The sequence below is a fragment of the Melozone crissalis genome, unplaced genomic scaffold (assembly GCF_028551555.1).
Source record: "Melozone crissalis strain CALT ecotype California unplaced genomic scaffold, PUWL_Pcris_2 ptg000156l_1, whole genome shotgun sequence".
Taxonomy (NCBI): domain Eukaryota; kingdom Metazoa; phylum Chordata; class Aves; order Passeriformes; family Passerellidae; genus Melozone; species Melozone crissalis.
Genome location: NW_026535927.1, coordinates 320,966 through 347,024, shown reverse-complemented (window position 1 = coordinate 347,024; position 26,059 = coordinate 320,966). Strand labels below are relative to the sequence as shown.

General features: G+C 47.6%; 1 protein-coding gene across 1 annotated transcript in view; it reads right to left on the bottom strand.

Annotated features, from left to right (window-relative positions):
* The window catches only part of LOC128948757 (CUB and sushi domain-containing protein 2-like), a 142,434-nt gene that overhangs the window by 75,184 nt on the left and 41,191 nt on the right, over window positions 1-26,059 (bottom strand). The window contains exons 10-17 of the mRNA XM_054293519.1: window positions 17,484-17,810; window positions 16,543-16,737; window positions 12,553-12,691; window positions 11,982-12,169; window positions 10,837-11,025; window positions 9,997-10,113; window positions 6,068-6,283; window positions 3,029-3,217 (exon numbers count right to left, since the gene is read on the bottom strand). Of these exons, the coding sequence (XP_054149494.1) occupies window positions 3,029-3,217; window positions 6,068-6,283; window positions 9,997-10,113; window positions 10,837-11,025; window positions 11,982-12,169; window positions 12,553-12,691; window positions 16,543-16,737; window positions 17,484-17,810 (1,560 nt within the window). The remainder of the gene's footprint in view (window positions 1-3,028; window positions 3,218-6,067; window positions 6,284-9,996; window positions 10,114-10,836; window positions 11,026-11,981; window positions 12,170-12,552; window positions 12,692-16,542; window positions 16,738-17,483; window positions 17,811-26,059) is intronic.

Here is a 26,059-nt window from a genome sequence, read left to right as displayed (position 1 = left end):
TTACTCGCTATGACCTGTTGTTATTCACTACAACCTGTTGTTGGTCACTACAACCTGCACACTGTCGCCTTTCCCATCAAATTTTCCTAGCCAGGCTTCTCTCCTCTTTCAGAATCTGTGTAAATGTAAATCTGGGGGGAATTTGGGGAGGAATCTGTGTAAATTTAAATCTCTGTGAATCTCTGTGAAATGTGAGTGGATCTGTGAGAAATCTGTGGGAAGTTGGGGGATCTGTGTGAATCTGTGGAGAATCTGTAGGAATTTGGGTGAATCTGTATAAACGTAAATCTGTGTGAAGCTCTGTGAAATCTGTGTGGATCTTTGGGAATTTGGGGGGAATTTGGGGGAATCTGTGGGGGATCTGTGGGGAATCTGTGTAAATGTAAATGTGTGTGAATCTCTGTGAAATCTGTGTGGATCTGTGGGAAATCTGGAGGAATCTGGGTGAATCTGTAGGGGATCTGTGTAAATGTGTGTGAAGCTCTGTGAAATTTATGTGGATCCGTGAGAAGTCTGTGGGAATCCGGGCGAGATCTGTGAGTAATCTGTGCAAATATAAATCTGTGTGAATCTCTGTGACATCTGCATGGATCTGCAGAAAATCTGTGGGAAATGGATATAAATCCGTACGAATCTGTATGAATTTGTGTAGATCTGCTCAGAACAACCCCACGCTGAGGATTTTCTGTTCCTCCTGCCGAGCTCCCACACGAGCCAGCCGTGACTCACTGTTTTCCCAGCCTGTTTACCCTGCAGGATTTTCTGCTGTCAAACACTGGCTGCCTGCTCCTCTGGGGCTCTGCACGCAGGCCTGGGGACAGTCATCCCCTAGAGCAGTTTTTGGGATCAATCTCATGTCCCTGAGTCCTCATAGCTCCTGGAGCTGAGGGAACCATCCCAGGGGAGGGACGCATCTCAGAGCAGCTCCTGGATGATGAGGGAACCATCCCAGGTGAGGGAACCATCCCAGAACAGCTCCTGGAGCTGAGGAAACCATCCCAGGTGAAGGAACCATCCCAGGGCAGCTCCTGAAGATGAGGGAACCATCCCAGGTGAGGGAACCATCCCAGGTGAGCTCCTGGAGCTGAAGAAACCATCGCAGGGCAGCTCCTGGATGATGAGGGAACCATCCCAGGTGAGGGAACCATCTCAAGTGAGAGAACCATCTCAGAGCAGCTCCTGGAGCTGAAGGAACCATCCCAGGTGAGGGAACCATCCCAGGGAAGCTCCTGGAGCTGGAGGAACCATCCCATGTGAGGGAACCATCCCAGAACAGCTCCTGGAGATGAGGGAACCATCCCAGAACAGCTCCTGGCTCTGCTGCTCCTCCAGGGAAGGGTTAAGCAGCAGAGGCACCCACAGGAGGCTCTCTGGAGGAGACTCTTTGTCCTCTGCTCTTGCCAGGGATGAAAAGCTGGATTTTGGCACAGATTCCCCAGGGACAATGCTGGGGACATCTCAGGGAGCTGTCCTGGCCACAGGGCTTGGACAAAGGAACAAAAACCACTCCGAGCCCTCCCCAGACCATCTCCAAGATAGGAGCTGAATGCAGAGTGTCTGGAAAAGCAATTAAACCTCCTGTGATCTTAATGAGTCAGTCTGCCTTTTCCATCCCTATCCAGGCAGATCTGAGCAGCACTGGGGACATTGTGACAGAGCTGTCACCCTGCCACGGAGCTCTGGGCCATCAGCCCTGAGTTTGCCCTGCTCTGATCAAGCCAAGCTGTTAATTCTGAGCCAGGAGCAGCAGCCAGGGTTGTCCACTCAGTGCTGCTGTCTGAGGCTCCAGTTCAAAGCTCTGGAAATGATTTTTTATTTTGATTTTCATTCCCCTGATGAGCTTTATCTGCAGCCTGATTGTTACTCCTGCCTGTCCCAGCAGAATGAGGCCCCAGAGCTGGAAATTCAGCACAGCTGGCTCTGCTGGGGAGATTTGCTGCTGAAATTCTCCCTCAAGGGTCACCTAACCCTAACCCACAGCTTAGGACAATCTCCTGAGCAGGTCTGGCCACCAGGTGAGAGCCCTGCCCTGACTGATCTCGAGGAATCCCACAGGCTCAGGGTGAGCAGAGCTGGGAATGATTTTCTATTGAAATTCTACACCAAAAAATAAGTGTGACATCCTTTTTCCCACGGCCTGGAGCATCATCCCCCAACCCTGCTCTGGATGGTCCCACTCTGGGGGATGTCACCCATACATCCCAGGGGATGTCACCTCTCCATCCCAAAGGATGTCACCCATCCATCCCAGGGAATGTCACACACCCCAGGGGTGCTCCCATCCATCCTGGGGGGTGTCACCCATCCCAGAGGTGCTGCCATCCACCCTGGGGGATGTCACTTATCCAGGGGATGTCACCCATCCATCTTGGAATATGTCACCAATCCCAGGGGTGCTCCCATCTACTCTGGGGGATGCCACTCCTCCATCCCAGGGAATGTCACCCATCCCAGCTCCCATCCATCCCAGGGATGCTCCCAACCATCCTAGGGGTGCTCCCAGCCATCCCAGGGGATGTCACCTCTCCATTCCAGGGGATGTCACCCATCCCAGGGCTGCTCCCATCCATCCCAGAGATGTCACTCATCTCAGGAATGTCACCCATCCATCCCAGGGGATGTCACCCATCCTAGAGGTGCTCTCATCCATTTTGGAGGATGCCACCCATCCCAGGGGTGTTCCCATCCATCCCAGGGGATATTACCCCCCCATCCCAGGAATGTCACCCATCCCAGGAATGTCTCCCATCCATCCCAGGGCATGTCACCAACCCATCCCAAGAACGCAACCCATCCACCCTGGAGGATGTCACCCATCCTAGAGGTACTCCCAACCATCCTGGGGAATGTCACCCATCCATCCCCAGGAGGTATCACCCACCCCAGGGACATCACCCACCCCAGGGCTGCTCCCATCCATCCTGGGGGTTGTCACCCACCCCAGGGCCGCTCCCGTCCATCCCTGCCCACCTCAGGAGTGCAGCACAGCGGGGCCAGCCAAGCAAAATGAAAGCACATGACCACCTACCAACACACCTTGGCAGAGGCGCACTCCACACTCGCCGTCGCCCGCCCAGGCAGGTGATGCGCGCCGCGCCCTCCAGCCGGTACCCGGGGAAGCACGAGAAGCTCAGCACGTCCCCCACCCCGAACTGCAGCCCCTTCCTGATGCTGTAGGCCGGCACCTCGGGCTCGTCACACGGCTCCAGGTCGTATTCTGGAGGGGGAAAACGGGGGTTGTGGGATGGGAGATGGGTTCTGTCCTCCACGGAGAGGAGATGAGGGTCCAAGGGAGCTCTGAGCCTTAATCCAGCTGCAGTGAACCCATGAGGATGGAATCCCGTTTGGGCCATGAAAACCCACCTGGATTTCACCCCAATCCACAGCTCAAGGATTCTGTTCTTCCTGTAAATGACATGAGGATCCAAGGGAGGCTCTGAGCCTTGATCCAGCTGCATTTTGCAGGGAGGATGGAAAAATGAGGATGGAATCCTGTTTGGGCCATGAAAATCCATCCAGATGCCACCCCAACCTAAAACTCAGGGGTTCTGTACTCCCTGGAGAGGACACAAGAATCCAAGGGAGCTCTGAGTTTTGATCCAGCTGCATTTTCCAGGGAGGATGGAAAAATGAGGATGGAATCCTGTTTGGGTCATGTAAACCCAGGTGGATTTCACCCCAGCCTAAAACTCAGGGGTCTGCCTTCCCTGGAGAGAACACAAGGATCCAAGGGAGCTTTGATCCAGCTGCAGTGAATCCATGAAGATTCCAAACCATGAAAACCCACCTGGATTTCACTCCAACCTACAACTTGGGTTCTGTCCTCCCTGGAGCGGACATGAGGATCTAAAGGAGCTCTGAGCCTTGATCCAGCTGCAGTGAATCCATGAGGATTCTAAACTATGAATATCCACCTGGATTTCACCTCAACCTAAAACTCAGGGGTTCAGACCTCCCTGGAGAGGACATGAGCATCTAAAGGAGCTCTGAGCCTTGATCCAGCTGCAGCGAATCCATGAGGATTCCAAACCATGAAAATCCACCTGGATTTCACCCCCAGCCTACAGCTCAGGGATTCTGTCCTCCCTCTAAATGCCACAAGGATCCAAGGGATCTCTGAGCTTTGATCCAGTTTCAGTGAACCCATGAGGATTTCTATTTCTCCCTCCACCTACAACTCCCTCCCAGCCCCTGCATCCCAACCACCTCCGAAGGCAACAGGTCCCAGTCCCTGTCACAGTGACAGGGATGGGGATTTGTCACTGTCCCTGTGCTGCAGCCCAGAGAGGATGGATTGATCCGGGTGGGATTTCTGCTGCCTCTCCTTTTCTAATCCTGGAAATGGATGATCCTGCTCAGGGAAGGCAGGAGGACGCTGAAGCTGCTGCTCCAAGAAAGGTCACGTAGGATTCTGGCCAACAGCCAAACTCAAATCTCTGACCCCAAAGCAGCCTGAAGGAAAACTCTTTTGAAGGTGTTTTTGGCAACATCTCCAAGTCCAAAGCCTGTATGTTAACATATATATATGTAAAGGGAGCTAAAAATAGAACTGACTCCTGGTTTTGCTTTTCAAGATAGGAAAGAAACCTTGAAATACACTGAAAATGAGAGTTATAATTAGAGGCGAGCTTTTGAAAGGCAAAAAGCCATTTTCCCCTCATCAAAATGGGAGTTAATTGGAAATTTTCTGACTGGTTTCCACATGCAAATCCCTGACTTCAGAGGCCAGGAACAAAGGCACTGGGAACCAGGTTTCAGCTGCATCTATGGCAACAGCTCTGCCCGTCAGGGAGGGTGCCAGACCAAGCTCCACAGGAAAAATGGGAATTTCTCTCTTTCCCTGGGTGCTGGAGTGGCAGCTCAGGACTGGGAAGGACACGGGGACAGAGGGAAGAACAGCAATAAAGCTCCTGCCCTTCACTGGTTGTGGTAGGGAATTGCTTCTGGGGCACTCAGGCAGCAAAGATTGACATTCCCTGGAATGGCAGCACTTGGGAGTCACTTGGAGGACTCCAGCCCAGAGGACACAGTCAAACACCTCGTGCCCTTCAAGCAGAGGCTGCCCCAGTGCCATGAGCTGCCCTGCAGTGCCACACGTCCCTCCTTTGGTCCCTCTCCAAGTCCTCACGCTCCTCCTGACAGACAGCTGCTGAAAAATCAGGATTTCCTTTGAAAAATTTGGATTTCCTTTGAAAAATCTGCATTTTGGATCAGCACACCCACTCAAAGGCACAAAGGCACCATCACCGTGAGGGTTGAGCAAGCACAGCTCAGCAAGGGATTGCTGGAACTTCTCTGGGCAGGAATTGTTTCCCTCAGCCTCCTCCTGAGTCCTGGAGTCAGGAAAATCTGGATCAGAGCCCTGCTGGGTGCAGCAGGAGGAAGCTCCCATCTGGTACTACAGCAAGGAAAAAATAGGGGAAAGAGGGGAAAGGGACAGAAAGGGAGAAAAGAAGGGAAGGGGGAAAGGAAAGGAAAGGAAAGGAAAGGAAAGGAAAGGAAAGGAAAGGAAAGGAAAGGAAAGGAAAGGAAAGGAAAGGAAAGGAAAGGAAAGGAAAGGAAAGGAAAGGAAAGGAAAGGAAAGGAAAGGAAAGGAAAGGGAAAAGGAAAGGAAAGGAAGCAAAAAGGGAAGGGGAAGGGAGAAAAGGAAAGGGAGAAAAGGAAAGGGAGGACAAAAAAAAGGGAGAAAAGGAAAGAGAGGAAAAGAAAAGGGAGAAAAGGAAAGGGAGAAAAGGAAAGGGAGGACAAAAAAAAGGGAGAAAAGGAAAGAGAGGAAAAGAAAAGGGAGAAAAGGAAAGGGAGAAAAGGAAAGGGAGGACAAAAAAAAGGGAGAAAAGGAAAGAGAGGAAAAGAAAAGGGAGAAAAGGAAAGGGAGAAAAGGAAAGGGAGGACAAAAAAAAGGGAGAAAAGGAAAGAGAGGAAAAGAAAAGGGAGAAAAGGAAAGGGAGGAAAATAGGAGAAGGCAGGAGGGAGGGAAAGAAAATAAGGAAAAGAAGGAAGGGACAGAAAGAAGGGAGGCACAGAAGGAAGGGAGGCACAGAAGGAAGGCTCGGGCTACTGCTGTCACCTGAGAAGGTGATGTTGAAGCCCTCGTAGGACATGGAGAAGTCAGAGATGAGGCGGATCTGGGCCGAGAAGTTGCCGAAGAGCCCCGCGCTGAGCGGCGCCGGCAGCCGCGAGCCCGTCAGCTGCTGCAGGGGCTGGGCAAAGCTGGAGTTCTCCGTGATCAGCAGGTAATCGTGCCCGTTCTCCAGGTGGAACGTGTGGAAGGTGAAGAACACGCCTGCAGAGAGAGGGGAAACCACAGGTGGAGTCATCCCAGTGCCCAACCCCAGCTCCCCACCGAGGGCAGGGGGAAAAATCACACTGGAATTGTGGATTTGGGTCTGGTGGAAGTGAAATCAATAAAAACCCTAAATCTGGGGTGTGGGAGCAGGGCCAGGCTCTGGAAATGTTGGATTCCTGTGCCCTTGTCAGGGTGACACAAACTTGCTCCAGGGACAGAGCAGCAGCTGAGGGAGCAGCCCAGGGGAGCCTTTATTCTAAAAATGACTTTTAAACGGAGAGCAGCGAGGTTGGAGTTGGGAGGGCTCAAAAATGAGAGTGCTACAGAAGGAATTCCTGCCTGGAAAACCAGGACTGAATCCCAGCTTGAAGGTCAGGGAGGCTTTCCCAGAAGTGTGTCAGAGGTGCAGCTGCAAGGACCTTCCCATGATGGGCTGAATCAGAGAATCATGGAACAATTTGGGTGGGAAATGACCTTAAAAATGGTTTTATTCCATTCTCCTGTGTGTGGGCGTGGCTAAATCCAAATAAGGAAATGTGGGAGGGGCAAAACCCAAATAAGGGAATGTGGGTGGGTCTAAACCGAAATAAGGAAATTTGGGCGGGGTAAACCCAAATAAGGAAACGTGGGTGGGGCTAAAACCCAAATAGGGAATGTGGGCAGGGCTAAAACACAAATAAGGGAATGTGGGCAGGGCTAAACCCAAATAAGGGAAGGTGGGCAGGGCTAAACCCAAATAAGGGAAAGTGGGCAGGGCTAAAACCCAAATAAAGGAATGTGGGCAGGGCCAAAACCCAAATAAGGAAATGTGGGAGGGTCTAAACCCAAAAAGGGCATGTGGGCAGGGCTAAAACCCAAAAAGGGAATGTGGGCAGGGCCAAACCCAAATAAGGGAGTGTGGGTGGGGCTAAACCCAAATATGGAAATGTGGGCAGGGCTAAACCCAAATAAGGACATGTGGGCAGGGCTAAACCCAAATAAGGGAATGTGGGCAGGGCTAAACCCAAATAAGGAAATGTGGGCGGGAGTAAAACCAAATAAGGGAGTGTGGGTGGGGCTAAACCCAAATATGGAACTGTGGGCAGGGCTAAACCCAAATAAGGACATGTGGGCAGGGTTAAACCCAAATATGGAAATGTGGGTGGGGCTAAAACCCAAATAGGGAATGTGGGCAGGGCCAAACCCAAATAAGGAAATGTGGGCAGGGCTAAACCCAAATAAGGAAATGTGGTCAGGAGTAAAACCAAATAAGGGGATGTGGGAGGGGCTAAAACCAAATAAGGACATGTGGGCATGGCTAAAATCCATATAAGGGAATGTGGGCGGGGCTAAACCCAAATAAGGACATGTGGGAGGGGCTAAACCCAAATAAGGAAATGAGGGCAGGACTAAAACCCAAATAAGGGGATGTGGGATGGGCTAACCCCAAATAAGGGAATATGGGAGGGGCTAAAATCCAAATAATGGAAGGTGGGTGGGGCTAAAGCCCAAATAAGGAAATGTGGGAGGGCTGTCCCATGGGAGGGGACACCTTCCCCTATACCCTACTTTTATTCACCTTTTCTTGCCCAAAATAAACCCCACAGCAGCTCCAGCCACGGAAATGCCAGCCAAACACAGCAAAACTATTTTGCCTCTTCCTCCCAAATTCAATTTGAACGATTTGAAACATTTGGGGAGAAGGCTGTGACCTTGCTGCATTTGTAAATGAGCCAGAGAGGAGTAATGGATTACTTAAAGTCCCCTTCACACCTCCCGACACACAATGGGAAGCACTTCAGGCTCCTGCAGGAGCCTCCAGCGAGGTGATTTTTCATGCTGGAATTCAAACACCATTAGAAACACTCATTCTCTGGAAAATAATTCCAGCTTGGAAATAAAATAATACAAAAAAGAAAAAAATCAACAAAAACCAGCAGTGAGAGCAGGAGCCAGGCAGGATCTGAGCTCAGGAACTCTGTCACAGCATTGTCACACCGACTTAACAAGGCAGGGAGATGCCAAGCAATAAAAAGCCTTTTTGCATTTAGATGGATTTTTCCATGCTGATCTCCCAGCTCAGGGCAGGCTCCCGAGCCTCTGCTCGTGTGGGATTGGGATTGATCCTGCTCAGAATCCTCCAGGAAACCCCAGGATGGAATTTGGGAGAGATCCCTGCTTGGTTTGACCAGGTTATTTCATTTAACCCAACAATTCCCAAATAATTAGAATTATAAAATAATAATTAAACCAATAACCCAAATAATTCCCAAGAATTCCCTGGCTCTGCATGCCACCATTCCCAAAACACAGCATCCCAAAGAAACAGCAGGAAACCTGCAAAAAAAGCCCAGAGGAAGATTCTCCTCCTTGCTGCCCATTCTCTATTAATTTCTGGAGATCAGGGAAAGCTCTGGAGATCCAATATCCAACCCCACAGCATCCAATTCCAGCTGAATATTCCATTTATTTATCCCTGGCCCTCTCCAAGTTTTTCCTGGAGCTTTGCTGCTCACATGCAGCTCTTCCCTTCCAAGAAGTGAAGGTCAGAGAGGCTGGAAACCAACAAGGAACCTTTCCCATGGGATTAGGAATGAAGGAATTGTGGGATCATCCCACAATTTATCCCTCACTGCCCTTTATTGTCCCAAAAGGATTTTTATATCCAAAGCTTAGGACTGACCTTGATAATTCATTCTTTATATCCATTCTGTGGAGAACATTTTTTAGTCCGCAAAACTCCACAAAAGCAGGAAACTTCCAAGAGTTTCCAAATTGTTTGCTATTTCTACCAGAAGCACAAAACAGAAATAGATCTGACCCGAAAACTGGGATGTGGGGAATGCAAAATGACTTTATTCTCCTCTGACAGCAAATTTAAACCCTCAGTTTTAGCAAACCCAGCTTAAGGAACACAAATAACATCACCCCTCTAGAATCAGCACAAGAACAATTCAGTTATCCTGGAGAACATGCCCAAATTCCAAGTTTTTTAAAGTAAAAACTCCAAGCAGAGGGCACAAGGCTCCTCCAGCACTGAAGGGTCGAGGAACTGTAGCAAAAAGGGCTAATTATAAACTCATTTTTAAGGATTTGTGACCAATTAAACCTTTGCTCTGGTCTGCAATTTACTGTGGCACAAAACATCTCTGCAAACACGAGGTTGGGCTTTTTTTTTTTCTCTCCCCATTCTCTGCAGAAGAAACAGCAAAACAAATAAAAGGAGAAAAGAAATCACTTTGAAGCAATGAGATTAAAAATAATGGTCTCTCTTTAGGCATTTAAATACCTTTAAAATTAAACTGCTTTTAAACTCCACTTGCACAGCCTGGGAGTCCATAAAGTGTCACAAGAAAATAATTGTTGGAGCAGTTGGGGCAATTCCAGGACTCGTGTGGTGGCCATGTGGGAGATATTACCAAAAAAACTGTGAGAGGAGGAGCTGAGCACCTCCAGAAATCCCTCAGGAGGGGAAGATCCCTCTCTGGGACAGGGAATGGTGTCAGGATCTCTGCATCCACATCCTGACTTTTAGGATCAGGCCACAAAGGTCTGGAACAGGAGATAACACAAAGCTCTGCTTGATAAGAATTTTCCCTTTAAAAGGTTAAAGAGGTGATGTCAAAACCCTCTGGATTTTGTCCAGGGACAATGGAATCATCATTTCTGAGAGGAACTCGTGGATCTCACAGGGAAAAGTTTCTCTCCCACTGCCTCAGTCCTCTCCTCACCTTTGCCATGGGATGTTTCTATGGTCCATGTGCAGTTCAAGTTGTTGGGATAAAAATCAGGGAAGCCTGGGGAGAGGATGGTGCCACTGGAGCCACGGATGTAGCCCCCACAGAGAGCTAAAAACACAAAAAAACAGGAGAGAAAGAGTTCAATAATCCAGACTCTTTCACAAGCTAGGAGGAAAAAGTAAAAGCAAAACCCAACCCAGGAAAATCCAACAAACGAGAATGATCGACCCAAATCCAATCAACCCAAATGACAAAATCCAACAAAATCCATGGACAGACCCATCAAAATCCAACAAAATCCATGGATTAAACACCACTGGGAGCTCTCCAGCTGCTGCTTTGGCAATGGGTCTGCAGGTGGAAACACCATCCCTGTGGGACCCAACAAAAAGAGGAAAATCCAAAAGAGACTGATGAACCCAAATCCAATCAACCCAAATTGGGTTTTGTGGGTCAAAATCCAACAAAATACATGGACAGAGCCACCAAACCCCATGGATTAAGCACCACTGGGAGCTGTCCAGCTGCTGCTTTGGCAGTTGGTCTGCAGGGGAAGGGTTTCCAGGGTTTCCAGCAGCTGGAACCACCATCCCTGTGGGATCCAACCAAAAGAGGAAAATCCAACAAAATCCATGGACAGACCCACCAAAATCCAACAAAACCCATGGATTTAATGCCACAGGGAGCTCTCCAGCTGCTGCTTTGGCAGTGGTCTGCATGGGAAGGTTTCCAGCAGCTGGAACCACTGTGGGCTCCACCTCTGGATGTTCCCACCCTGTGAGCTCAGCTCTGCCTCCCAACCCCAAGAACATCCTGAAGCAGTTTCCTCACCCTCACAGCTGGGCAGGGGCCGGCTCCACTGGAAGTTGGGCTCACACTCCAGGGCCTCAGTGTCACTCAGGGTGTAGCCAGGGTCACAGCTGAATGTCACCAGGGCTCCCACGTAGAAATCGTTGCCGTGGCGCTGCCCGTTCACTGGGATGCCAGGGTCCAGGCAGTGGTCAGACTGCAGCTTCACAGCTGGGCACAGAAAACAGGGCACAGCACTCAGGTGGGCACTGAGGGGCTCAGGGGAAGCTCAGCCCACCCAGGGGACTGAGCCAAATGTTGGTGGTTGTCCCCAAGGTCAGAGGGTGGAAGGGAGAGAGGGAATTCCTCAAGGGAGGGGAGAGAGGGAAATCCCTGAAATGAGAGGATGGAGAGAGGGAAATCCTCAAAGTGAGAGGAGGAAAGGGAGAGAGGAAAATCACTGAAATGAGGGGATGGAGAGGGGGAAATCTTCAAAGTGAGAGAAGGAAAGGGAGAGAGGGAAATCCTCAAAGTAAGAGGATGGAGAGAGGGAAATCCCTGAAATGAGGGGATGGAGAGAGGAAAATCCTCAAAGTGAGATGAGGAAATGGAGAGAGGAAAATCTCTGAACTGAGGGGATGGAGAGAGGGAAATCCTTGAAATGAGGTGATGGAGAGAGGGAATTGCCTCAAAGGAGGGGAGGAAATGGAAAGAGAAAAATTCCAAAAGTGAGAGGATAAAGAGAGGGAAATCCTTCAAGTGAGAGGAGGAAATGGGGAAGAGGGAAATCCCAAAAGTGAGAGGATGGAGAGAGAGAATTGCCCTAAGGGAGGGAAGGAAATGGAGAGAGGAAAACCACCAAAGTGAGAAAATAAAGAGAAGGAAATCCTCAAAGTGAGAGGAAGAAATGGAGAGAGGGAAATCCTCAAAGTAAGGGGATGGAGAGAGGGAAATCCCTGAAATGAGGGGATGGAGAGAGGGAATTTCCCCAAGGGAGGAGAGGCCAAACCAGTCAGGGATGCCAGGAAAAGCAGAAACTGCTCCTCCACTGGCAACACCTGTGAGCTGCCTGGCACAGGGGAAACAAAACCCAGGGTGCCCTGAGGAGGCCGTGGTGCTGCTGAAGATTGGGAATTGCAGGGAATTGCTGGGAATTGCAGGGAATCCCATGAACAAGGGGTCCTTACTTTCATATCTGATCTGGAAGCCGATGTCAGAGTGGCTCTTGTCCGTGGTGAACAGGAGGTAGAGGTGGTTGCTGGTGCTGATCAGGAACTGGGGCACCTGGGTGCCATCATAGACCCCAATCAGGGGAGAGGAGTAGGAGCGGCCATCCCTCACCTCCAGGGTGTCGTAATTCACCTCTGTCTTGAACCTGGGAGGGACAGGAGGAAAATGAAACCCCAGCACTGCTCCCTTCTGCTCATTCCCTCCTGGAACCACCATGGGGACAGGGCTGGGTCCTTTCTTCTGCCTGAGTGTCTCACTGGGGGCACCTCACACAAAAATGCAGGGAATTCGGGGTCAGAGCAGGGAATTTGGGGGCAGAACCAGGGAATCTGGGAGCAGAGCCAGGGAATTTGGAGAATTTGGGGCAGAACCAGGGAATCTGGGGGCAGAGCAGGGAATTTGAGGGCAGAACCAGAGAATGTGGGGGCAGAGCAGGGAATTTGAGGGCAGAACCAGAGAATTTGGGGGCAGAGCAGGGAATTTGGGTTAAGAACCAGGGAATTTGGGGCTGCCCAAGGTGGTGAGCACCTGTCAAAGGTGATCTTGATGGGGTAGCCAGGCTGGGCCTCGATGACCCAGGCACAGCTCAGCGAGTCCTTGTAGAAGCCAGGCCAGCCTGGGGACAGGATGGTGCCACTGGGTGACGTCAGGTGGCCCCCACAGGGTGCTGGGGACACAAAAAGGACACAAATCCACACAATTATCCAGGCTGGAAAAGACCTTCAGGCTCATCCACCTCTAAACCAAATCCCTGAGTGCCACCTCTTTAAAATTGGGGTGAAAAATGTCACAGAGCTGTAGCCCCATGAGATGTCCCCACTTTTGAAACCCCGTCCCTGCATTTCTGTCCCCACCACGAGTTAAAAATCACCAGAGCCAGATGGAAAACCAACATTTACTGCTCAGAAATTGCAGTTTCAGCTCCAAGTGCAGACAGGGCCCCCCTGGGAGCCAGCAGGGCTGACCTTGGGCCCTGCTCAGGGTGTAAAATAATGATTGGATATAAAAGCAGAGGGAACTTCAAGGTCACTTGGCATTTCAGGTGGCAGAAAAATCCCTCCCAGCCCTGCTATTTGAGTCATGGCTTTGCTGCCACCAGGGATGTCACCAGAGCAGGGCATTAAATCCACCCCGTGGTCCCCAGTGCCACCAGCAGGAGCTGCAGGAACTTCTTGGCATTTTCTGGGAAAAAGACACAAGGTCTGAGAGACCAGAGGGACAAAAATCACATAAACTGTCAGGTTTGTCCTCTAAGGAGTCACCCAGGGCCAGCCCCAATGTCACCGTGCCCCTGTGCCAGCCCCAATGTCACCGTGTCCTTGTGCCACCCCAAAATGTGCCAGCCCCAATGTCACCGTGCCACCCCAAAATGTGCCAGCCCAAAATGTGCCAATCCCAATGTCACCGTGCCCCTGTGCCACCCCAAAATGTGCCAATCCCAATGTCCCTGAGCCACCCCAAAATGTGCCAGCCCCAATGTCACCATGTCACTGTGCCACCCCAAAATGTGCCAGCTCCAGTGTCACTGTGCCACCCCAAAATGTGCCAATCCCAATGTCCCTGAGCCACCCCAAAATGTGCCAGCCCCAATGTCACCATGTCACTGTGCCACCCCAAAATGTGCCAGCTCCAGTGTCACTGTGCCACCCCAAAATGTGCCAATCCCAATGTCCCTGTGCCACCCCAAAATGTGCCAATCCCAATGTCACCGTGTCCCTGTGCCACCCCAAAATGTGCCAGCCCCAATGTCACCATGCCCCTGTGCCACCCCAAAATATGACAATCTCAATGTCACAGTGCCACCCCAAAATGTGCCAACCCCAATGTCACCATGTCACTGTGCCATCCCAAAATGTGCCAATCCCAATGCCACTGTGTCCTTGTGCCATGCCAAAATGTGCCAGCCCCAATGTCACCATGCCCCTCTGCCACCCCAAAATGTTCCAGTCCCAATGCCAATGTGCATGACCCCATGCCCTTGTACCACCTCAAAATGTGCCAATCCCATCCCCAAATCTCCCCTGCTGCTCTCAAGGGTGACAGATCAAAGTCACTTGATCTCAGCTGGCTCCAAAGCAATTATTTTTCCTTTCTGCCCCAAAGCTGTGCTTGGTCTCCTGTCAGAATTTCCACCCTTTTCTCTGTCTCCTTCATTCCCATTAATTTATTTTTCAGGATTTTAGATCTCTGAGCTTTTCTCCTTGCTTAAAAAGGGTAATTAAAAGGTCCAGACTGAAGGGTGAGTCAAAGAACTCACCAGAGTGATCAGGAGGAGAAGGCAGAAGGTTATCACATATAAAAGTTGATTAGAAGTGTATTATTTAATGAATGTTTCCCTTCCACACTTAAAAAAATGTAAATTTCAAGGCTTGTGCTTTGAAAGGAACAGGAGGCCTGAATTAAACCTACATTTTGACAGGAGCAAAATTATTTAAGAATACAAAAATGTCCAGCTTTTTATTCTATAAAAGCTGTTGAAAACAATTGATTCCTTCCTTCAATCCCAAAGACAATGGCCAGGACTGTGCAATTCCTGCTGCTCAGGCAAGGCAGGGCCAATTACTCCAATTATTTCTCAATATTCCAGAGCTGCTTCTCAAGAGTTCAGCACTTGTTATTCAAATTGCTGCAAATACCAGAGCAGAGCATCACTTCCCTGAGAACACAGGGCACAGGAAGATTTTCAGTCCTAATGAGCTCCTTCTTCACTTCTTTTTTCCAGAGCAGAGGCTTGAAAGTCTTAAAAAAGCTTTGAAATCTGAATTAAAGCCTTTAATTCAGCCCAGCTCCCCCCTTGGCAGGGTTGGCTGTTGTGGCCAGGAGATGGAAATGCAGAATTTTTGTCTCTCAGCTGCCAGAGCCCATTGAGAGAACTTCCGTCATGACACAAATATCAGATATTTTACATGGATCAAACACCAGGATGGGAAAACATCACCCTGGATCTTCCATTCCTTTTTGTTTCATTCCCTCCCTGACAGGAGCAGCAGGGAAGCTTTGAGGCATCACCAAACCAGAACCTTTTATTATTATTATTATTGTTATTAGAAAAATACCTGCTGTAACAAGAACTGATCATCAAATCATCAAAAAACCACAATAAAAAATATTCCCCAGCATTCATTCCACACCAAAAAAATTGGAAAATAAACAGAGCTCAGGAATATTTGAACTGAAACTTCCTCCCCAGCAAACTCCTCCTTCCAGAGGGGTGGAAAATTCTGGAAGGTGTTGGCTGGACACTGTGGAATGTGAGAGTGAGACCCGACAGGCAGAACCTTGATTCTGGACCCCAAAAGGCTGCAAAATTCCCCCCAGAAATATCTTTCCCTGAAGGAATGTTCACCTGGAGAGGAGAAGAGGAGGAGAGGAGGAGGAGGAAATGGGGAAAACCCCCTAAATTCCATAAGAATTAAAAATTAAAAGGGAGGGTTGTACATTAGAGGGGAATCTTTGGGATCAGGTGTTCTGGGAAGTCTGAATTTCTCAAGTACCTCAGAAATGGGGAAAAACCCTAAATTCCCTAAGAATTAAAATTAAAAGGGAGGGTTGTACATTAGAGGGGAATCTTTGGGAAGTCTGAACCTCTCAAGTACCTCAGAAATGGGGAAAGAGAGAAGGGAAATGCAGCTGGGAAACTGGGATAAAAAGGAGGCTGCATCCTTTAAAAATTGGAGAGATCCCAAGGGAATGCCCCATGGCCTCTGCCTTGATTGGAATAAAGTTTCAGGACTCCTCTGTCTCCTTTTTGGCCATAAACCTCTATAGTTGTGGATGGATTTTCCTAACAACACCCATGGGAAGAGCTGAGATGGGTTCTTCAGCACCCCAAACCACCCCATGGGCAGCAGGCAGAAGCTAGGGCTGACCATCACAGCGCAGAAAAATTAATGGGAAAAACCGTTAAATTCCATAAGAATTAAGAATTCAAAGGGAGGTTTGTACATTAGAGGGAAATCTTTGGGATCAGGTGTTCTGGGAAGTCTGAACCTCTCAAGTACCTCAGAAATGGGGAAAAACTCCTAAATCCCCTAAGAATTAAATATCAAAAGCAAGAGTCGTATATTAGAGGGGAATCTTTGGTATCAGGCGTACCTCAAGTACCTCAGAAATGGGGAAAAACCCCTAAATTCTGGAAGAATTAGAAATTAGAAGGGAGGGTTGTACATTAGAGGGAAATCTCTGGGATCAGGTGTTCTGGGAAGTCTGAACTTCTCAAGTACCTCAGAAATGGGGAAAGAGAGAAGGGAAATGCAGCTGGGAAATTGGGATAAAAAGGAGGCTGCGTCCTCCAAAACTTTGAGTGGAATGCCCCATGGCCTCTGCCTTGATTGGAATAAAGTTCCAGGACTCCTGTGTCTCCTTTTTGGCCACAAACCTCTGGTGTTTGTGGATGAATTTTCCTAACAACACCCACGGGAAGAGCTGAGATGGGATCTTTACCACCCCAAACCACCCCAAACCACCCCAAACCACCCCAAACTACCCCATGGGCAGCAGGCAGGCGCTGGGGCTTACCTTCGCAGCGCAGCACGGCGTTGTCCCACACCACGCTGCCCTCCTGCAGCACGCAGGTGACGCTCTCGGCACCGTGGGTGCGGATGAAGCCCTCGTCACACAGGAAGGACACGGAGCTGCCCAGCTGCAGGCTGTCCCCAAAGCGCTTCCCGTTCACCGGCACGCCGGGGTCTGGGCACTCGTTGTGCCGGAACGCTGCCAGCAGCAGGAGAGAAACAGAAAACAGGAGAATCAGCAACTTTTTGTACTGTCCCCCCGACCCTGTCCCCAAAATGAGGGTGTTGCACCCTCAAATTGAGAAAAATTGAATTTTTCCCCTTCCCAGTGCCAGGAGGAGGAGGAGATGCCCAGATAATAATAATAAATATAGAATATTTAATAAAAAATTAATATAAGATATAATCTAAATAATAAAAATATAAGATATATAATATATAATAATCAAGCAATAACTAATATATATTAATTAATATGAAAGATAAGATTATATATTATATAATATAGGATCATAAAGTAATTATTAATATATAAGACATAATCATAAAGTAATTATACAATATATAATCATAAAATAATATAACCATAAGTAATGAAAGTACAATTAATATATAATATATAATCATAAAGTTAGCCTTCTGACAAGATGGCTAACTTTATGATTCTATATAATATATATATTATACAATATCTTTCTATATATATAATATATATAATATAGAAATTTCATATATGTATATATGATATGTATATGTATATATTATATATACATATACATATATACATATACATATTTACATATACACACACATATATACACACACACATATATATATATATACACACACATATATACATATATATGTATACACATATATACATATATATATATATATATAATATGCACCATCCCTCCCCACCACACAAACCCAACACACACTCACTGGTGAAGGTGATGTTGAACCCTCTCTTCTCCATGGAGTGGTCAGTCTGGAACTCCAGCCTGGCCACGTGGCCACTGCTGGTCAGCGAGGAGGGGATGTGGCTCCCTGAGAAGGTGCCCAGCACGGGGGACTCGGCCGTGGCACCGTCCTTGACAGCCAGGAAATCAAACTGGGGCTCCACGTCGAAGTCGTTGAAGGCCAGGTGGATGCGGCTCTCGGGGTTGGCGATGATCAGCCACACGCAGTGCAGGCTGCTCCCGTACTCCTCAGAGTAGTTGGGCGACAGCACGGTCCCCGACGGGCTGGTGAAGTTGAAAAAGCAGGAAACTGCAAAGGGAAAGTGGCATCAGTCCCCACAGCTGGCCCTGCCCTCAGCCTCCTCACTGGGATATTCACAGTTCCTGCTCTGAGGCTGCCTCAGGAGGGAAAATGTGATTTCAGGCTGCCAGAGCCCACTGACAGAAATTCTGTCATCACAGAAATATCAGCATTTCATGTGCATCAAAAACCAGGAGGGGAAAACACCACCCTGGATCTTCCATTAGTTCCCTTCCATTTGTTCTTTATTTCCCTCCTCACAGGAGCAGCAGGGAAGCATTTGGTCACCACTGAATCAGAATATTTTGGTTATCAGTAAATCAGAATCTTTTGGTCATCACTGAATCCAAATCTTTTGGTCACCACTAAATCAGAACCTTTTGGTCATCAGTAAATCAGAATCTTTTGGTCACTACTAAATTCAAATATTTTGGTCACCACTGAATCAGAATCTCTTGGTCATCACTAAATCCAAATATTTTGGTCACAACTAAATTAAAATATTTGGGTCACCACCGAATCCCAATCTTCTGGTCACCACTGAATCTAAATCTTTGGGTCACCACTAAATCGGAATATTTTATTCAGGATTTTAGGTGGATTTGCCATTTTCCAGTCCCTTCCAGTTCTATTTAACAGCAGGAAGAAAATGCCTCTTAGGTGGGATTTGGCATTTTCCTGGTGAATTCTCTCAGGAAAACTCCCAAAAATCCAGTGGGTGACTTGAGCTGGTGCAAAATAAAACCAGCATGGAACCAGCCAGATTTTGCCTCAACATTATTTTTTTTTTTTTGCTGTGGCCACATCCCAGCACAATCCCACAGAACTTGGGAGCAAGGAACCAGCTCAGCCACTCTGGGCACTGCTCCAGCCTCCGCTGCTGCTGTCCCTGGCTCAGCTCTGTCACCCACAGGTGACACATCCATCCCCAGGGTGCTGCAGGCTCCTCGGGGGTTTGCTCACAATAAAATCTGCCCTTTCCATCTGCTGAGCTCGTTTTTCCCCCCTCTGCATTCATCAAACTCCTTCCGTGCACACCAGGGAGTATTTGTGGGACAAATGGAGTGCTTGGAGAAGGAGCTGGGAGTTAATTTGCTCTGTCTGCGCCCTTGGGAAGTTGTTCACACCTGGCTGAGCACTGGGAGAGGTGGAACAGCCCAAGAACATTCCCAAATGCTGAGGTTTGGGACAAACCAGAGGAATCTGCAGCTCTGGTGGAGGGGAAGCTCTTCCCACCACAAATAAACCCCTGATTTCTGCTGGTTCCCAAAAAGCCACGGAAATAATTAAAACCATGTTTAAAATGAAGCTGAGGGGCAGAACATGCATGAAAAACCCTTCAAGCTCTCCAGGGGTTCAATCCATCCCAAGCTGCAGCTGCCAAGGCCCATTAATTCGGGAAGGCAAGGCTGCCTTTGGAGTGCAACCTGCCCAAACTTTGGGATATTTTATGTACGGATGCTTTGCTCATCCCTTTTCCCCACCGCCACCCGTGGTAAAACCCATTATTGGGAACATCCATCTCCCTAATTCCTGGCACAGAGGATGAGCTTGGCTTGGGGTTGGCGTTTAGACAATTATTTGGATCAGTGCTCTGCCTCCCTCTGTTATTTTCCCTCTGTCTCCCCTCACCACTTAATGGGCTGGGATCAAACAATTCGGACGTTCCTGTGACGTTATCAAGGTCACGGAGCTGCACAATCCATTCCCTGCTCTCAAAGCCACAAAGAGAGCAGATTAAAGGGAAAACAAACTGCAAAACATCCTCAGGATTTTTTTTCTGGGCTCTCTCTCTACCAGATGCTGAAATATCAGGGGATGCTGTCAAATAATTCTGTCAGCATAAGCACGGTGTAATCTGCCTGAGGAAAATTGAAAATAAATTCATTTGCACCCAGGGAAATGTCTCAGCAGCAGGGATGAGGTGTCTCCTCTAAATTTTTAAATCCAAAGGGGTGAATTAGCATTCAGCCAGGACCTCCAGCAGCCCAGCAAGAGAGAGGTGCAGTCGCTAGTTCAGAAAATAAAACAACAAAGGACTTGCTGACAAAGGGGAGAGGAGCAGAGCGAGGGAAGAATATAAAATTAACCTTTGCCAGATAAAACAAAGTGACAGATTAAAGAGGAGCTGATAAAAAAAAAAAACCACAAAACCCTCCAAGAGTCTCCACTGCAGGGAAGTAAACGAGGATTTTGATTTTCCATAAGATCAGTGAGGAGAAATGCGAGTTGGAGCTGGAGGGCCAAGCTGTGGCCAGGAAAAAGCTCCCCTTGATGGAGAGGGGAGCTGGAATCACATCCCAGAGGGGAACATCCAGCCCAGGGAGCCACAGGGTTCATGAACAACACCACGGAGGCTGTGAGATGATGATTTTCTTCATCTGGTGAGGCAGAGGAGGTTTTCCCTCACTTGGAAGGAGGTTTCCCTCACTATGGAAGGAAGTTTTACCTCACTGTGGAAAGAGGTTTTCCCTCTCTGTGGAAGGTTTTCCTTCACTGCAGAAGGAGGGTTTTCTTCTATGTGGAAGATTTTTCTTCACTGTGGAAGGAAGTTTTTCCTCTCTCTGGAAGGAGATTTTTGGTCTCTGTGGAAGATTTTTCTTCACTGTAGAAGGATGTTTTCCTTGCCATAAAAGGAGATTTTTTTTCTCCCTAGAAGGAGATTTTTCCTTATCATGGAAGGAGGTTCTCCTTCTCTGTGCAAGGTTTTCCCTCACTGCGGAAGGAGATTTTTCCTCTCTGTGAAAGGAGATTTTTCTTCTCTCTGGAAGGAGATTTTTCCTCACTATGGAAGGTGATTTTTCCTTATGTGGAAGGAGGTTTTCCTTCTCTGTGGAAGGAGATTTTTCCTTACTATGGAAGAAGGTTTTTCTTCTCTGTGGAAGATTTTTCTTCACTGTGGAATGAAATTTTTCCTCTCTCTGGAAGGAGATTTTTCCTTACCATGGAAGGAGATTTTCCCTCTTTGTAGAAGATTTTTCTTCACTTGGAAGAAGGTTTTCCATTGCTGTGGAAGAAGGTTTTTCCTTGCTGTGGAAGATTTTTCTTCTCTGTGCAAGGCTTTTCTTCACTATGGAAGGAGTTTTTCCCTCACTTGGAAGGGGGTTTTTCTTCTCTGTGGAAGGAAATTTTTCCTCTCTCTGGAAGGAGATTTTTCCTTACCATGTAAGGAGGTTTTCCATCTCTGTGGAAGATTTTTCTTCACTGTGGATGGAGGTTTTCCATTGCCATGGAATAAGGTTTTTCCTTGCTGTGGAAGGAGATTTTTTTCTCTCTCTGGAAGGAGATTTTTCATTACCATGGAAGAAGGTTTTCCTTCTCTGTGGAAGATTTTTCATCACTATGGAAGGAGGTTTTCCCTCACTTGGAAGGAAATTTTTCCTTACTATGGAAGGAGGTTTTTCTTCTATGTGGAAGATTTTTCTTCACTTGAAAGGAGTTTTTCCCTCACTTGGAAGGAGGTTTCAGCTCTGCCCCTCCAGCCTCCCTGCAGCTGCACACTGGGACAAACCAGGAGCTGTTTAACAGCGTGTCACAGGCAGGGCCAGGCTGTCAGGAGGAAGAGGATGGAGACAGCCCAGCTGCACCTGGAGCATCCCAAAGAGCCCTGAGCAGCAGGAGCCATCCCCAACATGACAGAGGCCAGCCCTGCTGCCTGCAGCTGCCCATCAGCAGCCCTGGCTGCAATTAATATTCATTACCCTTGTTAAATGCCAGCAGAGGCCATTTCATTATGTGCACAGCACAGGGGCCTGTTTACAAAGCTGCCTGTGTCAATAATTTTTTTTTTATTTGTCGATAATTGCTACATTTGCCAATAATCCTTATTGCTGACCAATTACTGCAAAGGCAATGAGAAAAATCCCTTTATTAAATACAGAATAAATCACAGCAGACACAGAGCAGCGAGACCACGGCATGAATGAACCAGCACAGGGATTTGTTCACGTTATCACAAGCAGCACCAGGATTCTGCTTGGTTTAGAGCAGTGAAACAAGGAAGGAGCAGCTCCTTGGTTCTTTTTTTGGGAGAGAGATATGGATGTGAACATGGAGCAGGCAGGAGAAATTCCTGCAATTCTCTCTTTTCTCTTCTCTCTTCTCTTTTCTCTCTTCTGTTTTCTTTTCTCTTTTCTCTCTTCTCGCTTCTCTTTTTCTCTCTTCTCTTTCTCTTCTCTCTCTTCTCTTTTCTCTCTTTCTCTTTTCTCCCTTTGCTTTCCTTTCTCTTTTCTCTCTTCTCTTTCTCTTTTCTCTCTTTCTCTTTCCTCTCTTTTCCCTTTTACTCTCCCTTCCCAGATCCCACCTCTCTCCTCCTGTTCCTGCCTCCATCCCTGCTCATCCTTCAGGAGAACCCAGGGCTGATCCCAAAGTGAGGTCACACCACAGGAGCAGGGTCAGGAGCTGAAAACCAAGCAAGGAATCCTTGGAACAACTGCAGTTTCCATGGAAACAATCCAAAATTCTTGACTTTCCTCTCAGTTTTTAGATCCTGCTCCCACAGACCTCTTGGGAGAGAGCTGGGAGACAGGAGTGGATTTTCTGCTTTGCATTTCAATTTTTTTTCCAAAAATTCCTCCTTGGTGATGGGCTGGGAAAGCAGGACAGTGCTGGAAGCTCAGGGCACTGCTCCAGCTGGGCAGCGAAGTTCTTCACATTTTGTATTTTCCTCTTTCTGTATCTGTTATTCCAAGGGCAAAAAAAAGATAAAAATCTGCATCTCATGGTGCCTTTTCCTCCTAAAAACCTTGTGGCACCTCAGGGCAGGTGGGAGGTGAGGGAAGGAGTTTGGAGCAAAATTAACCGGGAGGGTTTTGTCATTTCAGAGCAACAAAACTCAGCTCAGTCTGGGGGTGGGACTGCAGGTATGAGGAGTAGAATGAAAACCAGGCAGGTTTTGGGAAGCAAATCTTGAGGAAAATATCACAGAATTTAAAATAGATGTGCAGAGAAGAGCAGGTTTCACTGCCACCCACTCCAGCAGGAGCAGGGCCTGGCTTTGGGAAGGAGCTGAAGTTTTAAAAAACTTAACTGGGAACTGCTGATCCCCACTGGGACAGGGCTGGATCCTGCAGCCATCTGCTCCTGAAAAGCTTCTGCACCTTCCTCTCCTGAATTCCCATCATTTCCAACAGAGCTCTTCCTCTCCCAGCAGCTCCCTTGGGAATTTTGGCAGTGGCCACAAGAAAGTGGAAGTTTGTGGGCATTTTTTTGGCCCAAAAAAGCCTCGTGGTGCTGCTGTTCACCTCTCCCTGCCAATGCTGCATGGGACTGTCCCTCAGGGGCTGGGGGGACACTTTTGGGCAGCCACCACTTTCCTGTGGCAGATTTTTTTGGCAGGAATAACTGGGATGTTAACGAACACATTTATCCCAAATCCATTAAATATACCTAGCAATGAATACATTTATCCACATCTGTTCCCAATCTATCCAAACATTCCCAGGAATGAAGATGTGTTAAAAAACAAACCCAGGAACACACTCATTTATCCCAAATCCACTCACACATACCCAGGAATTAACACATTTGTCCCCAGTCCATTCAAAACCAACCAGGAATGAACACGTTTCTCCCCAAACCCAAACCCTCCCAGAAATGAACAGATTTATCCCCAAATGGAATCAAACACTGCCAGGAATGAATAGATTTGTTCCAAATCCATTCAAACACTCCCAGAAATGAACATGTTTATCCTCAATCCATTCAAACACTCCCAGGAATGACCACATGAATCCAAAACCCAATCCAACATTCCCAGGAATGAACAGATTTATCCCAAATCCATTCAGACATTCCCAGGAACGACCACATTAATCCAAATTAAATCAAACACTCCCAGGAATGACCACATGAATCCCAAACTCAAACATTTCCAGAAATGAATGTGTTGGCTCCCAATCCATCCAAACATTCCCAGATTTATCCCTAAACTTTCCTAGGAATGACCATATGAATCCCAAATCCATTCAAATATTCCCAGGAATGAACAGATTTATCCCAAACCCAATCAAACATTCCCAGGAATGACCACATGAATCCCAAACCAAATCCAACATTCCCAAACCAAATCCAACATTCCCAGGAACAACCACGTTAATCCCAAATCCATTCAAACACTACCAGGAATGACCACATGAATCCCAAACCCAAACATGTCCAGAAATGAATGTGTTTGCTCCAAATCCATTCAAACTTTCTCAGATTTATCCCCAAATCCAAACATTCCTAGGAATGATCACATGAATCCCAAACCTACTCAAATATTTCCAGAAATGAACATGTTTCATTCAAACATTCCCAGGAACGATCACATGAATCCCAAACCCAAACATTTCCAGAAATGAATGTGCTTGCTCCAAATCCATCCAAACTTTCCTAGATTTACCCCCAAACCTTCCCAGTAATGACCACAACGATCCCAAAACTGCTGAGCGACGCCAACCAACCCAACCCTGCTGGGGTCAGTGCAGACCCTTCCCATTCCCAAGAATTTTGGGGCCCAAATCCACTCCTTTTACTCCCCTCCCTTTTACTCCCCCACCATTAAATTCCCTGTCAAACACGAGGCGGGTCCAGAAAAACCTGAATTTTCCAAGTGTGATCCCAACAAACTGAAGCTGCAGCAGAAATTCTGGAAGGACTCTCCCAGAACTGGCAGAGGGCACCTGAACCAAGGCAGGAACTCTGCCCAAGGAGGTGACAATGACATTTATTGTCACTCCAAGTGCCACAATTATCCCTCGTGGAAAATGACAGCACTGCCTGGCACGGGTCAAGCACACAGAGGGAAATGCAGGGTGAAAATTTGGGAAAAGCAGGAGGAGAAGGGAAGGGAAGAACAAAGATCCCTCAAAGATCCTCTCACTGCAGAACCCCCCCAGGAGCACCAGGGCCCTGCTCTTTCTGTCAAATAAACCTGATTCAGTGAATTTTGGGGACAAATAAAACCAGGAAATGAGGGGTTTTATTCTCTACTCCACACGAGGATGTTTGAACAGCAATTCCCACCCTGGATCTCTCCCTCACCACATCTCCATCCTCAGTGTCAGCAGCTCCAGAGCTGGAATTATGGAGCTGATTCTCTGTTTATAAACTGAATAATCTCCCCAGCCACAGGATATTCTATCCCCAAATCAGAGCACAAGGGTTTTCGTTCAGGGATGTTCATCCAATGTCCCCCCAAGCCTGTTTTGCTGAGAAAAAGGAACAAATTCTGTCCAAAAATCAAGTTCTGGGTGTGGAACTGCCCAGGCCTGTGACAGACACCACATCCCCCAACCCTGGAAATGCCATTTTTAAAGCCAAAAACAAATTATGGAGTTGGTTCAAACAGTGCAGGATGGTGCAAGACAGAGAGAAGAATTTCAGCCATCACCCAAAGCCAGACACTCAAACTGTACAGAAAGACACCCAAACTACAGATACAAACATCCAGACATCTAAATTGTACAGAAATAAACACTCACACGCTCAAACTGAACAGGAATAGACACCTAGACATCTGAATTGTACAGAAATAAACTCCCAGACACCCAAATTTAACAGGAACAGACACTCAAACACCCAAATTTAACAGGGGAAAAAACATCCAGACACTCACATTGAACAGGAACAGACACCCAACCATCCAAATCTCACAGAAACAGACACCCAAATACCTAAATTGTACAAAAATAAACACTCAGACACCCACCCACACTGAACAGGAACAGACACCCAGATGGAACAGGAACAAACAGCCAGATACACACAATTGCACAGAAACAGCCATGCAGACACTAAAATTGTACAGAAACAGATCCCAGACACTCAAATTGTACAGAAATAAACACCTAGACTTGCAAATTGTATAGAAATAAACACCCAGGCACTCAAATTGTACAAAAATAAACACCCAGGCACTCAAACTGTACAGAAATAAACACCCAGACACCCACAAAGTACAGGAACAGATACCCTGACACTCAAATTGGACAGAAACAAACATTCAGACACCTAAATTGTAAAGAAACGGACACCCAGAAACTGATATTTTAGAGTCAAACACCCATACTTAAGAGGAACACACCCACAGATACCCCAAAACCAACCAGACTCCCCAAATTCCACAGGAACAACCCCCCAACACCCAAATTACAAAGAGACTACCCCCAAACCCCAAATTTCAAAGAAACAAACCCCCCAAATCCAAATTTCACAGAAGCAAAAGGGTTCCCTCATTTCTCCCCCTCACATCTGATGTTCTCCCAACATTTCCC